Source organism: Salarias fasciatus, chromosome 17 (assembly GCF_902148845.1).
Source record: "Salarias fasciatus chromosome 17, fSalaFa1.1, whole genome shotgun sequence".
Lineage (NCBI taxonomy): Eukaryota > Metazoa > Chordata > Actinopteri > Blenniiformes > Blenniidae > Salarias > Salarias fasciatus.
In genome coordinates, this window is record NC_043761.1 from 3539843 (window position 1) to 3554830 (window position 14988).

General features: G+C 46.4%; 1 protein-coding gene across 1 annotated transcript in view; it reads left to right on the forward strand.

Annotated features, from left to right (window-relative positions):
* Positions 1-5310: 5310 nt before the first annotated feature.
* The window catches only part of si:dkey-97m3.1 (fatty acyl-CoA reductase 1), a 33168-nt gene continuing 23490 nt past the window's right edge, over positions 5311-14988 (forward strand). Inside the window, exon 1 of the mRNA XM_030113024.1 lies at positions 5311-5539. Within this exon, the coding sequence (XP_029968884.1) occupies positions 5531-5539 (9 nt within the window). The 5' untranslated portion in view covers positions 5311-5530. The remainder of the gene's footprint in view (positions 5540-14988) is intronic.

The following is a 14988-nucleotide window of genomic DNA, read 5'->3' on the forward strand; positions in this document are numbered from 1 at the left end:
CCAAGAAGATTTGAATTGGAATAAAATGTGGTGAGATGCTAACAAAGCTAAATTACCTAAATTATTCTTGCTATGCCTGGCTGGCAGCTACTCTTTATCGCCACCCTCCTCCTGTAAGCTGAACTGACTGCAGCGTTTTCAAAACGATGCCTGTTTGCACTGAAACGGCAGAAATGCTAAAAGACCCGAAATCTTTAACACAAACGACTGTTGAAGGGAAAAGCTCAGCAAACGGTCCACTCATCTCTTCACAGCATCTTCACCGAAATGGTTTTGTCTTCTGTCTTGTTTTCGCTACAGCCAAGCCAATACGAGTGAAATAATAAAAGATTTCCCTCGCCTGCCGGAGGAAAGCACTAAAAACTGTTTAAAAGAGCGAAGGGAGCCAAGTCATTGTGTTTGCTATTGTAATCCGTAATTACACAGGGACTAAGCCGCCTGACTTTAAAACACAATCCATTACAGAGGGTTGGGGATTTGAATTATTGAAATATTGTGTTGAGGGATAGAGGAGCGATCAGACGTGTGAACGAGGCCTGTGAGGTTAAATCAGAACGGAGAAAATCACCAACGCCGCTCATCGTTTGACAGGACTGCACCTTTATTTAGACGAACTGCTCAACCTTTGCACTGCTTCCTGTCTCCATCCAGTTTTCTAATCAAATCAGTGTGTGTGCGTGCGTGTGTGAGAGTGTGTGTGTGTGTGTGTGTGCGTGCCCTCCCAGCAGCTCACTATCACTGTGTAGTGTTCTAGCAGTGTGTAGACCCTGAACAGATATCTCTATAAATACGACTCGGTGTACTATTCATGGTCACAAAGACTGCAAGTGGAGCAACTATTTTTATGAAATGCAACACTATGGATATATTAACTTTTGCAGAAATCTTGTTTACCTGTATGATACTCTGAAAACGCTGTCAAAAAAAAATCAATAAAAGAAAATCTTGACACAACATGGACGACTTGCTGTTGAGTCCTACATTCTTTATTTGCAACAAAAGCAGCTTTTTCTGTCACTAGTTTTATTTCTACTGCGTCTAGATCATATAAGTGCAAGGTTATATGTTTCATTGTTTTTATTTACTCAAGGGAGATGAAATCTTGAGTAGTTTGCACAAAAATCCTCGATCTTCCAGTTTGCACTGCCTTTAGTGTGATTTGTGAGGCTGCAGTATCGCTGCATGGCCACATGAGGGCGTCTCGTACATTTACATGTATCCTGACGAGACTGTTTCAGCGGCTGTAAATCTCCTCCTGCACAGTCGCTGTGTCTCCACTAGAGGTCAGTGTAGACCAGGACTTCCACTGCCTGGTTTCATAATTACTGGACTTACATAAAGTTATTAGCGAGTCTTATAAAATGCTGTGGAGAGAGAGTGCTGCTAGAATGTCAGAAATTACAGAATAATCTTTTAGAGTCACATATTTTCTGCTCTCTTGTTTCCAATCCCCACTTTTACCTCTTCCAAAGCTGTGGATATGGGACTTTCCACATGATTACCTTCATGTAAATACAGGAAGCAGATATTTAAACCAGCTTGATGATGCAGGAATTTTTTGTTTTTACTGTTTGAATGTGATTTTTATGAGAAAGAGGACGCTGAAAAGACAAGGTGACGAGGAGGAGGAGGAGGATGGAGAGGCGTCCTCGGCCTCCAGTGGAGGCTGCAGGGTCCAGGCTGTCTGCAGCCTGCCGGAAGCTTCCGGAAGCTGCTGGAAGCTGCCTGTGTTTCACCACAGGGGTAAAATCCATCCAGAGCTGTACTCGTGTCTCCACTGGGAGAACAAGAAGCTTATCACAGGCCCAGCAGCCTGCTCCGGTCCAGCATGTCTGACTTAAAGAGACACACTGAAAACCAACATGGAGTGGCGCTTCAGCCTTTTTTTTTTAGGCCACTCGTTGACATAGTCTGATTTGGTCTGGATGAACCGGTTTGTTCTCAGAGAAAGAATATTTCAAGACCTGTCTGCTGTTTTACCGGTACAGATGAGCACATCTTGTACCTTTAAGTCGTCTTCTCAATATTTCAGTTTGTAGCTTGATAACCTTCTCAAATGTGATGCATATCTCTAAAATATCTCTAAAAGATCTTAAAATCCTGTTGCTGCACATCAGAACACCACAGGTTCAAAATCCACATTGCGCATATACTGCACAGGGTGTATAAATATCATTGCTGTGAGTTTTTTGTGCACAGTTCAGATTCGTTTTGCACATCCTTGTGATTTTTTTTAAGTAAATGTATTAATCAAGAGGTGGAAAAAAGAAGAGAATCAAAGCAGAGTTTTAAAAACCAGAAGTGTCAAATTCAATAAACCATACAAAAGGCACATACATACAGAATCTGTGTTGATCAGGTTGTCTGTATTGACCGACAAACACATTTGGAAGTGTTGACAGGTCATTTCATACACTGTTAGGCTCAAATCATTTCAGAAGTATTGCAGAAAGTCTGTGTTGAAACAACAGTTTTATGAGCTGAAGCTGTTCATTTAAGCTGCACAAATGACTGTTTACAGTTTCGGATCCCCACACACACACATCCTGACATGTCTCCGCCACACACACACCACACACACACCACAAACACACACTAATGCGACTGACAGCTGACATGACTCAGATTTCACCAGCAGTGTTTGATGGATGGTTTGTCCGATGTGCTCCCTCTCCAATCGCCTTCATTCTTTAGCCTTTTTTTTTTTTTTACTGCCAGTGAGACAAAGTGCTTCGAGTTCATCCTGAGAGAATCCCTGAACCCAAACCTGACACTTCATCCATCTTCAGAACGGAGACATCCACCTCTCCACCTCCACCTCTGACTCACCAGCCAGCGAGGAGAAGCTACAAATATTAATGAATTCGTTTTATGTCCTTGTCTACAACTCCAGTATATATTGTATAACAAGTAAATAAACTCCAAACAATGCTATTTGTATGTGATGGTGACTGATTTGACTGTTTGAGAGCTGTGGGGACATTTGCATGTTCTAATTATGCCTATTTGGCTGCCTCTAAGCCACATGTGTCCACCTCCGGTCCAGGAGAGCTGCCGTCCTGCACGGTTTAGGTCTCTTCTCGCTGCAGTGACCTGCTCACGATCGGGCTTTTTATCAGCTTTATGAAGAAATCAACATTAGATTCGGTGTTTTTGGTCCAGAGACATGCAGGATTAAGGGCTAAACGGCCCTGCTGCCTCGTCCAATCACTGAACACGTCAGGCTCACGGGTCAATAAGTGTCTCTCAATTCCCCAGAGTTTTGCAAGCGGGTGTGTGTGAGGTTGTGTTTATCTGTGTTTGTGCCGTGATGGACTGCTGGCCCGTCCTGCCTTCACCGAGTGTCGCCTGTAAGCTGCGTAAAGACGGACGTATAGAGGATTGATGGATGGCTCTGACGTGACCGGGGGCAGTTTTTCCACATGAAATCAGACTCCTCCTCACATCACTCACGCTGTTTTTTGCAGAGCTCTGTGCTGGATGCCAGAGAAACTTCCCAGAATTCTCACAGAACAGGAAATGTTGGCCCCCTTCGTGTCACTTGACCTCATCTTCTGACATTTTACTTCTAAATAAACAGATCACCTCAAAGGAAGAAGCATCCACAGCTTCAGACTCTGAAGCAGAAACACCTGCTGGAAAGTTTGCATCCTTACCTTCAGCCACAGTCCAGGCCTGCATGCAAACGCTGATGCATGTTGTTCATTCTGCAGAACTCGTTCCGCCACACTCGCTGAGGCCTGTGCTATCTTGTCGATCTTGTCTTTACAGTTAAGTCAGTGTTTCACCATTTTAGTCGTGTTGAATTTATTGCGCAGTCAGCGAAATGCCAAATGTGAGCCCTTCATCTACAGTGAGTGCTGTGAAACCCTGACAGACAGCCAGTCATAATCGAAGCTGAAAGATGCAGAATAATGGCACAGACTGAAGTTTTAAGTGTCTTCTGAGCGGTGAGATGATATTTATTACCCAGCGCTTGATAATTTTAATTATATATAAGTGACTTGGAACCAGGAAAGCATTTTTTTTTTTTTTTTAATGTCAGCATCAATATTGAGGGCCTGTCCTGGCGTGATGAACGGCGGAGTTGCAATTTAAAAGGAATCAATGGGGTCACTTAATGTAAGAAGATAATTCAGGAAGTGTTTCAAAACATTTACGGATGCTTTAAATGTGTCAGTCCATTTGATGTTTAGAGTTATGCCTGTGAATTAGAGTAATCACATCAGTTTCATGTTATTTTAAGGAACATTACGCTCACAAACGTTTAGCACTGAACCCAGCAAATCTCCAACATCTGGCGAAATAGTGAAATATCTTCCTGTATCCGTTGCTCAAAGGACGTCAGAACATCTATTCCTTAGCTGTCCAACACTGAGAATAGATTCAGCAAGCACCACCACGCTCCAAACCCACAGCACATCCAGGGCCGTGCCGTGGCCCTCCTCCACACAGCTGCAAGCCGGAGCAGCTGGAGCTCCTGCAGCTCACCGCAGGCTCATCGCTTCAGCCGGACGCGGCCATCACCTCTGAAGCTTCAGAACATCTGATGGAACTACCGGCGCCCCGGGAGGAGAGCACTGAGGAGGTGGGCCAAGTACCGGGAGCAGTTGGAGAAGTGTAGGAGCAGAGGCCGGAGGGCGTCTGGTGACCTGAATGAAAGTGGGCTGCAGGATGTTCACTCTGCTCTGCAGAGCTGTGGACTGGGCATCGCAGGAGAGGGACAACTGAAGGTGCAAGTGAAGCTGGGTGGTGCTGGTTTAATCTACCTGGGTCCCCTGGGTGAAGGGCTTTGATGCTGAAACACCCAATGACCCCGGGTCACATCACTGATATGTCCCAGTTCATTCTGAAGATGTTTCTCATTGTTGAATATTCCTTTAGTAGATTTTTGACATTCCCCTTCAGGATCAGTGTACTTTTCTTTAAGGTATAAGCATGAATCAAGTGTATACTGGTATTTAACAAAGCTGAACAAAAAACTTCAAAGAAAGTCTTTTTGCCCTGACTGCGAACTGAGCACCCCACTCCTCCAAGTGGGGTTTAAAACAATTAAACACGCTTTTCCAGGTGTTTGAAACAAGCCGAATTGACTAAACGGGTATCCTGAGGCCACATCCACATTTTGGTGTTTCGGGTTGGAAGTGAAGCCCGCACACGAGCCGAGCCACGCAGAATGGGCAGATTTCTGAGGGGAGTCCGGCGCCGCTGTGGCAGGCACCGGCGGGGTGAGAGGAGGGTCCGCGGCGGGGCGAGCTGGTCCGCCCACGGCGGGGCGAGGGGAGGGCCCACGACGGGGTGACACGCCCTTCTTACAGAGCTTGTGTCGCGGTGCGTGTCGCCGCTGCAGCCCCGCCACAGAGCCGCGCCGCGCCGGACCCGACCGGACCGGACCGGACCGGCCGCGTTTCACCCCGGAATCGTCCGAGCAGCCTGCGCCCAGCGGCGGCGGGAGGGAGGAGGCGAGGCGCCGCAGCCGCTGCATCGCTCAGCCGCAGCGGGAGGAAGCATCCAGCAGCAGCAGCCCCTCATGTCCGCGGTAGGAAGCGCTTTTTATCGGCTTCTTTTCGCCTGGTTTCCACCGTCGCCGGTGAGGATTCGGGGACCGGGGGAGTCCGCCTCGGCTCGCCGCCGTTGGAGCATCGTTCCGGGCTTTGCGGCTCTTTTTAGTCGCGGTGTGTTCGGAGCGGCGGGAAAGGGAGCATCCACCACGCCGGGAGACGGGGACGCCGAGTCGGCGTCGCTTTGTGGAGGAATAACGGCGTTTTATTTATTTATTTATTTATTTATTTATTGGGGGCTGTATCACGGCCCGTCGGTGTCGGTGTGGACCGGAACGCGGGGCGGCGGCGGTGCGGAGGCAGCGCCGCGCCGCGTGGCCGCCTCCGGCTCGCGGGGCGGCGGGGCGGCGGGCAGCGGCGCCCGGCCAGACCGCAGCGGCAGGCGGGAGAGAACCCACACACACCAGCAGAAATCACATCTAGACACACGTTATCAGAAAATATCGAGCGTTAAAACAAGTTTGGCACCTGTTGGAGGCTTCCAGGTCACGTTTCCATTCATTCAGTCCGCGGAATGTCCTGGATCAGAACTCAGAAACCGGTTAAAACACTAAATTAATGTGAAATTCCATTTCCATTGGCTGTAACTAAAAGTAAACTAGACCAAGTTCAAGCTAAAAACTGGCAACAGTCTAAACTCCAACCATCAGTAAAATAGGAAGTCAGGAAACAAGACATACAGCATGAGAAGACAGGTGTGTTAACTCAGTGAACAAAGGTGCAGTGTGTTAGTGGACGGGTGTGTAGTCTGAGTTCTGTTTGACATTTTAAAGCTCTTATGGTCATTGGTTACATGGTTGTTTCTTTGAACTTCCTCTGTAAGTTAGTTTTTTTAATTTTGAATTAAGATGAGTAATTAGTTGATGATTATTCATCTTTTTTTGTTTGAACGCCCACAGCAGTCTGAAGTTCACTGGGTTTTCAGGTTTTTGTGGTGGTTACGATAGTTAAGCACTCTCTTGTGTTTATTTTAGCCTTACTTGTTTGTTTTATTAATGTAAAAAGTGAGAAACATCCAGTTTTGTCCCAGCTGGTGGTTCTTAACCAAAGGTTTGAGTTTGTTGGAAGTTCAAACAGCCTCTGGGTGGAGAAGTGATTCTCCGCCCAGTTCTGCTGTGAAGGCAGTGACCAGAAGTGACTCACCGCTCAAGTGTCTGGCTTGACGTAGTTACCCCGAGGTTTGCACAGATTTGAGAAGGTCTGTTTCATGGATAACTGTGTGGAAATACGATAGTGTTTTTGGAGTGCATCTCTCTATGGTGGGCTCTCTGTTGAGGTGTTTGTGGTTTGCCATGTGGGCTAGAAGCGTTTAAGCCCCCCCCCCCCACTCGGGTCTGGGCCCAACGTGCTCCAGCTTGGTTTTTAGCATCCACATGGATTCACACTCCAGCCTCATCTTCAGTTGGCCAAACTGGTGAAATAGTGCAAAAATAAGATTTAGATTTAAACTAAAGATTTTCTTTGCTTGTGAGGCAGCGTATACATGCTGAAAATGTTGATATTCCTGCAAAAAAAGAAATGATTGCGAAAGAATATGACTTCATTCTCAATATAAGGCTAATTTTGATGATGCAAAATGCATTGAAATGTCTGAAACGCTTCTCCTATAGCTGTTGCATAATGCGTGTTTTCACATATTCAGCCTGACAGCGTGGCTTTGGGGCTGGTTTGACAGCAGCGAGACAGCGATCAGCTCGGTGTTGCGTTCTGTCCGCTGCTCTCCAGAAATGTTGAGAAATCAACATTTTCCTTGAAATTTTTACAACTTGCTTGGTGATTTCGTTGTCCGGGCTGGAGCCTCTTGTGGGCCGTCTTCTTTCCCACGGGCCTTATGCTTGACACCACTGGCTCAAGAGATGTTGTGGTTGGTTTGGTGGAGGTGTTTTCAGTGTGTGTGATGAAGTGTGTGTTTTGGTGGGACATTGTATCACCCTCTCAGATGAGACAGACGTAGGCGTGTCGTGCTCAGATATCTGGATCCGGATGGGAAGAGGAGCTCATTACTGTTGCAGGCTGGCTAACTCGTCGCTCTCCGGTACATGTGCCTGGGTTTATGAATGCGTGTTTCAGTCCCTGGTGGTTTTCAGACGCTCCTCCAGGCTGATTTCATTTGGTCTTTTTGGGATTTCGTCATTAAGACAGGCATGGGCAGGGCCGATTGTGAAAGTCCATGTGACTTCCTGCTTGAAGCCTCATCCTGTGCACGCTGCTGCCATCATGCCCTCCTTTTGGGTTTTCTGTTTGTTTTTGAAGCACTGCTTTCTTTCCACCGGAGCGTCCCTCTCTTCCTGTTGTCTCCTGTTGCAGGCCTCTATAAATGTTTCAGGAGATGTGCTTTCTGCTCTTTCCATCCTCCTCCTCCTCCTCCTCCTGCTCGGAGTTGTAGTGTGGTACAGTAAGTGCAGAGGCATGATGGGAGAGCAGCGTGGGAGCAGATCCTCCTTCTCTGCAGCTTGAGGAGGCTGTGATGTAAAGATGTGGTCTGGGGGGTTGAGGGGACTGCAGTGTGCTTCCTCCTCAGCAGATAAACAGCCTCTGCAAAGACGTAAATCTCTTTATATCGTCGCCGTTGTCGGTCAGGCTGCACCGGGCTCCGGCTTGCTCTCAGGCTGCTTTATGCTTTATTTTTCCCAGTGAGACTCGGCCGCTGCTCGGCGTCTGACTAATGTGATATTTTACAGAACATGCGGTTGTCTCCTTTTCTAGAAATGGGATTGATTTGCCCCCTCGGGGGAATTCTTTCCAGTTGGGACGATAAATCACACACAGGAGCCCATCATTAGAGTATCAAAAGTTAGAGGCTTTTCAGGTCAAGGAGGATTTTTTTTTTTCTTTTTTGGGTGACCTGACTTTACCTTTCTACATCTGGAACACCTGGATTAGATAAACTGGTGTAAAATACCCTCCTGTGGAAACGGGAGCAAACACAAGTTTTCCGAAACGCTGCTACTGCACACGAGCGAGCAGATGGACAATATGGCGGCTTCCACCGTGCCCTGACTCCCAATCCATATTGTAACTTTTTCATACGTTCCCGTGCAAACATGAAACTTTTTGGAACAGAAAAAGCAAAAACTATGTGTTTTATAAGGAAGCAGGGTGTTAGTGTTCCTGGATGCCGTCGTCCATCCCTGCGGACTTCAGCGGACAGAGTCCGCTGTGGAAGGCTCACCAGCCCGTCCACGACAAACAAGAAGACAACCAGTCGCTCATATTTACACCTGTTAGAGGCACTAGATAAGCTAAAATGCATGTTTTCGGACCGTGTAAGAAAATGCGATTACCTGCAGATGCAGACATGTGGACTCTGTCCTCGATCCAGAGATATTCTCAGTCTGAGCGCTGGCACATCCAGCAAAGTGTTTCATGTCACAACATGCCATTTTAACTCTATTTATTTGTGCCAGACATGACTTTTTTGCTATTATGGAAAGGAAGGACAAGTTTATAAACCTGGACACTCCTCCATTACTGTCTAAGAGCTCTGAATCTTTCCTCCATAAGACTGTTTTGAGATTTTCTTCAGGCCTTGAAGATAATTTTGCCATTAACTGATGGGGATCAATATTTCGTGTCGGCTGGTCTCACTGGCACTAAAGTAATGACAGGACACGATGCCGCCGTGCATTCTGCAGATAAGAAGCGCTCATGCTATCAGGAGTATGCGGTATTTGACGTCATCGTGTGCGCATTCTGAGATATTGTCGGTCCAGACCGACTCATTCGAGTCATGCGAACAACAACAACCCGATACAGTGCAGAGCCGAGCTGCCGCTCGCTCTTTCATCTTCCGCTTCCTGCTTCCAGCGTTTCGACACTTGGAGCTGATGAATGTATGGAATGCAGGAACATTTTGTACATTAAACATGAGATGCATGTGTTTAATAGGGAATAAGAGGCATTAAAAAGCTAAAGGGTTGTAAGTAGCACGCTGTCAGTGGTTCTCCAGGCAGACCTGGTTTAATGAAGCAGCAGCATCGCTGCACCTGTCGGCTTCTCATGGGAGGACCAGGGAGGTTGAGGCATTAGCGTTTGGCGGACGGCGAGGATGGATGAGCTGGATAAAGGGGTCAGGGAGGAGGAGCGCAGAGTCCTCGTTTACCTGCAGGACAGGGTACGTCAGGGAGCTTGAAGTTATCTGTGGCGAGTCAAGTAATATGTTGCGTTGTTTCTGCTCATCTGGCTGGTTCCTTAACCTTCAATTTGCTTCGAGACATTTGTAGTTTACACTCAGTCCTGTTAGGATCAAAGAAACTGGAAGGGATTGATCGAATGTTTGATTCTGATCAACATGCATTAGATATTTTCTACAGTGAATCGGAGTAGTTTAGGCTTCACGCATGTTCAAAAAATCATCAACGTGACCATCATCCTACTGTTAGGCCACCGGTTCACCATATGTTCCCTAACGTGGGTGGTTTGTTATAAAAACTGCACCGTTTAAAAAAGGTATTTCCATATTTTTCATATTGATGAAAGGGTTTCATCACTTTTAACTGTGATCAGTTTGTCCTTACGTGGCTGTTTCTCATTATGACGGCCTTAACGGGGAACTGGGAGTCTAAATGTGAAGCATAGACCGCTTGGAGTTGCTGTGAGTCTGATGGTGCAGCGTCATTCCTTCGATCCTGAGCAGATGCTGTAAATGAGCGTGGGTCACCTTGCTGCTCTTCCTCCATCCGTGGTTTCCTCAGACCTGCGGTCGCCTCGTCGCCGGCGGGGGATATGTACTGATATTGCGGTGGGTTTGACATTGAACTCCTTGTGGACACGGGTGCTCCATTAACCACATGTCACCAGAGGCTCATTGAAAGGATTTAGAGGCTTTTTCCTGTCAGTCAGTCCATTGGTATTTATTAATGGCACCAGTGAGAACCATATAGAATAAAGGCTTTCTGAAAACAGAGATTGGAAGTAATTTTATTTTTTTAGATCCTCATTAAGTATCATTCTATAGGGGTATCTCTGTTCTACCACAGTTAGCTTATTTTCCTTTTGGATTGATGTGTTAAGGAAAAGAAAGCTCTTTGGTTTCTCGCAGTTGGGTTGCAGAATTGCCCCACGGTTAATCCCCCGAGGGTGGAGACCGCTCCTCTAGAAACATGACACTGCAGGTAAAGCAGACCTTCAACAAGTGCACATTTCAGAGAGGTGATGCGGCTCGGCGCTGAATGCAGCCACAGGGCTGGCTGTTCATGCTGTGATTCATTTCTTACAGTAATTGAGCAGCAGCATTGACTTTATGTAGGGAGGTTATTCACAGTTAATGCCTCCACGCCTCAGAACATACCAGTATTTATTTCGAATTATCAAAGGAGTGTGATGAAAACTTTTTTTTTTTTTTTACTTCATGATTGCATTGTTGTGCCGATGCTTTAGATGTTGCGTATTGTTACTTTGAATTGATTTTATATAAAAGTTCTTGTTTCCTCTTCACAAGATGAACAAGGTTTTCTAGCAGAAGAAGCTGTGATTGGCTGTGAGATTCGACCGACGAGTCACTCTTGGCCAAGGCGCCCAATGTTTGCAAACTCTACCCGTAAATCACGGCTGGGACGATTGTTGTCTAAAAAGCCTTTGGGGATCATTTGGCCTGGTGTTCTTCTGGGACCCCATTAGGGCCATCTGTGGCAGGGTGGCCCAACCTCGGTGTCTTGAGTCTGGGACTTCTTGGATGAGCGCCCAGCCTCCGGTGCAAGGACAGGGTGGCCCGTAGCCAAAGCTATGCAAAGCTTCCTGTCATGCTCGAGTCCCTGAGACATGAGCGTAAATATCTAACGGGGCATTTCCTGTCTGAGTTTTTTGTGAGCGTCTCCTCCGCCCCGGGCAACAATGCAGACAGAGGCAGCCACTCCCAGAGCTGCTCTGAACAGAACAATGTTAGTGGCCATGCCAGTTCAGCTATTGACATGTGGCCTTTTTGAAAGCCTCCGCCTGTCACAGCCTGAGTCTGCAGGAGATTTAAACACGAGTTCACTCTGACTTATAAATGAACTGGGGATCTTCTGCTACCACAAAAGTCAAGCCTTCTTAGATTACGCCCTTCAGAGGTGACTATGACTGATAATCTGTCATCATCTCACTCCATTCCCATGTCTTCTACCTCTTCTTCTTCATCCTGATATTCTATCTTTGATCTTCATTCTGTTTCTCTCCCGTGCAGAGTTCAGTCTTTCCAGGTTCTTTTCTTCCTACCTTCTTCTCTCACCATAGATTGCGTTGTCATCGGCAAACAGCCTGTTTTTCTGTCCACTGCAGAAAAAAGGGGGCTCATATCTGATCCCTGATGAACCCCACCTTGAACCTCGCCACTGTGACCTGGTGATTTCTGAGCAGCGCCTTCTCTCTGAGGCTTTTCATTCAGTACGTTTACATGCAGCCAATAACCCTTTTCAAACCCTTTTCAAACTCGAAACCCAGTAGCGTGTGGCCATGTAAACACCCACCAAAACCCGGAAAAGCTCATTTTCGAGATTTGTAAAACCCGATAAAGACCGCTGGGTTACTCCTTTTCAAACTCGAAAGTGCCGCCATGTAAACAGATAACGAGTAAAGGGACATTGTTTTTGGCTCTGCGCATGCTCCCATCCGCAATGAATCATGGTCTTTTGAGTCCAGCAACGAGTAGGCGCGAAACTCACCACACTTTTGTCCGTGTGAGGCTTCCGTGACGCACGATACGAACTGTTATTCTGAGCGCGCACATCGCACATGCTTCCTTCTGAACGTTGGCGACTTGTACGGCCTGCAGAAAAATCATGTACAACAGAACAACTGTTCTGTCTGCGTTCCGTCTACAGAATGGAGTCACCGCAGCAGCGTCTGCCTCTGCAGACCAGTGGAGGAGGTTGCCAGTTCTGTCTATATAGACCGTAAAAACATCTGAAACTCGTAGAAAGCAGCCCAAACCCCCATCTTGGTTAAAAATGCACGTTAAAACCGTGTTTGTATGATTAAAAAAAACACGTCATAAACACATAATCATTTAATCAACCCATCCAACGTGTTTAATAAAGAAGCTTGTTTTGGCGGAAACTCCACCCAATCTGGCAACACAAAGCCGCTCCGGTCAGAGCTGTTTTGTTTTGAGAACAGCATGACGTGCGCCGTGGTTTGGAAAGGGATATCCCGATTGAATGCGCTGACTTGTAAACGGGGTAACTCTCTGTCTGTTACAGCATGTAAACGGGGTTTTCCTAATTTTTCAGAAACCCAGATATTGACCTGAACACGAATTTTACCTGCATGTAAACGTAGCCATTGTGGTGGTTCAAGGTCAAGATCTTTTGGACTGAATAGGTTCTTGTTCGTGCTACTTCTTAGCTATTCAGGAGAAAGTCGGGGCACTTGGATGTAACTAAATAACTTTATAGTAGAATTTATTGATCATTTTTTAATTCAGTTATCAGTTGCTTGTTTGCCAGTTCTCCTTTTATTAAATATGACATATGCACAGTGATTGAGACAATTTCTATGAGGAAATATTGCATTTTTTCTGCTTTTTAAACACCCTTCTAAACTTGAGGGACACTTGCAGTTCTAGAAATCGCTTTTTACCCACTCAAGTCTTTTTATCCCTATTATCCGAGATGATAAGTGGGAGTCTTGTCTCTTTGAGGGGACTACATCAGCTTAAAGAGAATCACCGTTGGCTTTTCCATCTCAGGAAAACCACCTTGGTTTTCTTGATTTCTGAAGGTCTGGTTCCAGGTGGCCTTTTGGAGACCTCACCATCAGGAAGAGAGCAGCCTTTCTTTTAATCCCTCCGTCTTGACTTGTACACAGTCGACAGCTAAATCCGATTGCATCCTCTATTCCCTGAAACTCAAGAACTCGCACAAACACACACTGACTTCACACATGGGTGGAGCAGACCCAGAGCCTGTGTGTCCTCCGTTCACATATAAACCCTTCTCCTCTGGAGGGACACTTGCTTCACAGGTATCATGACTCTGTTGGGAGAGGACTTTTCTGGACGGTGGTCCATATGTCCCATTGGCCAAAGATAAAATGATGGTGTAGAGTTGAAATCCTGCTGCCGTGCTGTAACCTAATCTTTCCACTAGCTGCATAAATCTGAAATAATCTGCGGATACCTCTCGTGCTGGAAAACCATCAGTGTTACGTGTCTCTAATCTGCATATGAGTGGATCAGAGGTCATGATGTTTCTGTAGAAATGTGTTTTGTTACCTGTCATTTAAATTTAAAGAAGTAAGGCATGCAGGGAAGCATCCAACAGATTTATTTCCTGCTATATTGTGAAAAATTTGTTTTTTTTTATTTGATATAGTTTGACATGAAAACGCTCTGTTTGTTCTCCAGACACGGTTACTGGTCACACATGCCTTTCCCAGTGTAATTCTTCGTTTAGCCGTTGGTGTTTTTCTGTTGCCTTTGTTCAAAGGTGGAAAATGTTGGTTTTTAGTCGAGCTGTGTGGCTGAGCACGGAGCTCCTCGCTCATTAATTTTAAAGCTGGCTGGCATCGGTTTAAAGTGAAGCTCGGGACACGAGTGTTTCATGTGCGCGGTAATCCATCTTTGCACCGGATCCCTAATTCAATCTCCCCGTCACAGATATTGGTTTCCCAGCAGGTGAGCCGAGGAGTCATTAAGTACTACGTGGTATCGAACTATATCGTGCTTCGGCTTTATTCATGCATATTATAAAGATGCAACAGGATATGTACTGGTGTCATCAATAACGAGGCTTAGAACACAGCACTGCGGTTCTAATTAAACCTGTTTTGGCCACGAAACCTTCTGAACTTTTCAGGATCGGTGCGAAAGCTTGACATAAGATGAACCCTTTTAAGTGAAGGCATAAATTAGTTTGGCTGCCCTTTACTTCAGGATGATTAATTACCTCCAAATGAAATGGTCACTGTGTTGTAAGGGCATTAGGACACCGCCTCTGGTATCCTGATCTTTCCACATTAGGGAAATGAGTCGGCCCGGCGCCACCTCTTCCCGTGACCAGGAATCCTCGTCACCAGTAGCATCGGGAGGCGATCGAGAGGCATTTGAGGTGAGAGAGAGAGAGAGAGAGAGAGCCTCGTCACTCAGGGATTCGAACCAGGACAACCACACCGCGCCGGCTCGTGACCTCTCGGCCCGACCGCAGCGCTCGCCGCTGGTCTGGGTTTGGTCCAGGTGTAAACGGACACCGGAGCGGCGAGAGCCTCCGTCACTCAGAGACGGCTGGTGTAATTACAGAATCTGTGGAATCAGATGTGGGGCAGACAATGGGACAGAAACCTGAGCTTCCACGCTCCTTCACCTGTGGATGTAAAACTGGCTTTTAAGAAAAAAATAGGATTGAATTAAAGTTTCTGTTCCAGGTTTGACTAAATAATTTGAAGGACTGGTGAAAGTATTTTAAGTTGCAGACCGATTTTTCTGGCTCAACCAGCTTGGATGTTTTGTTCA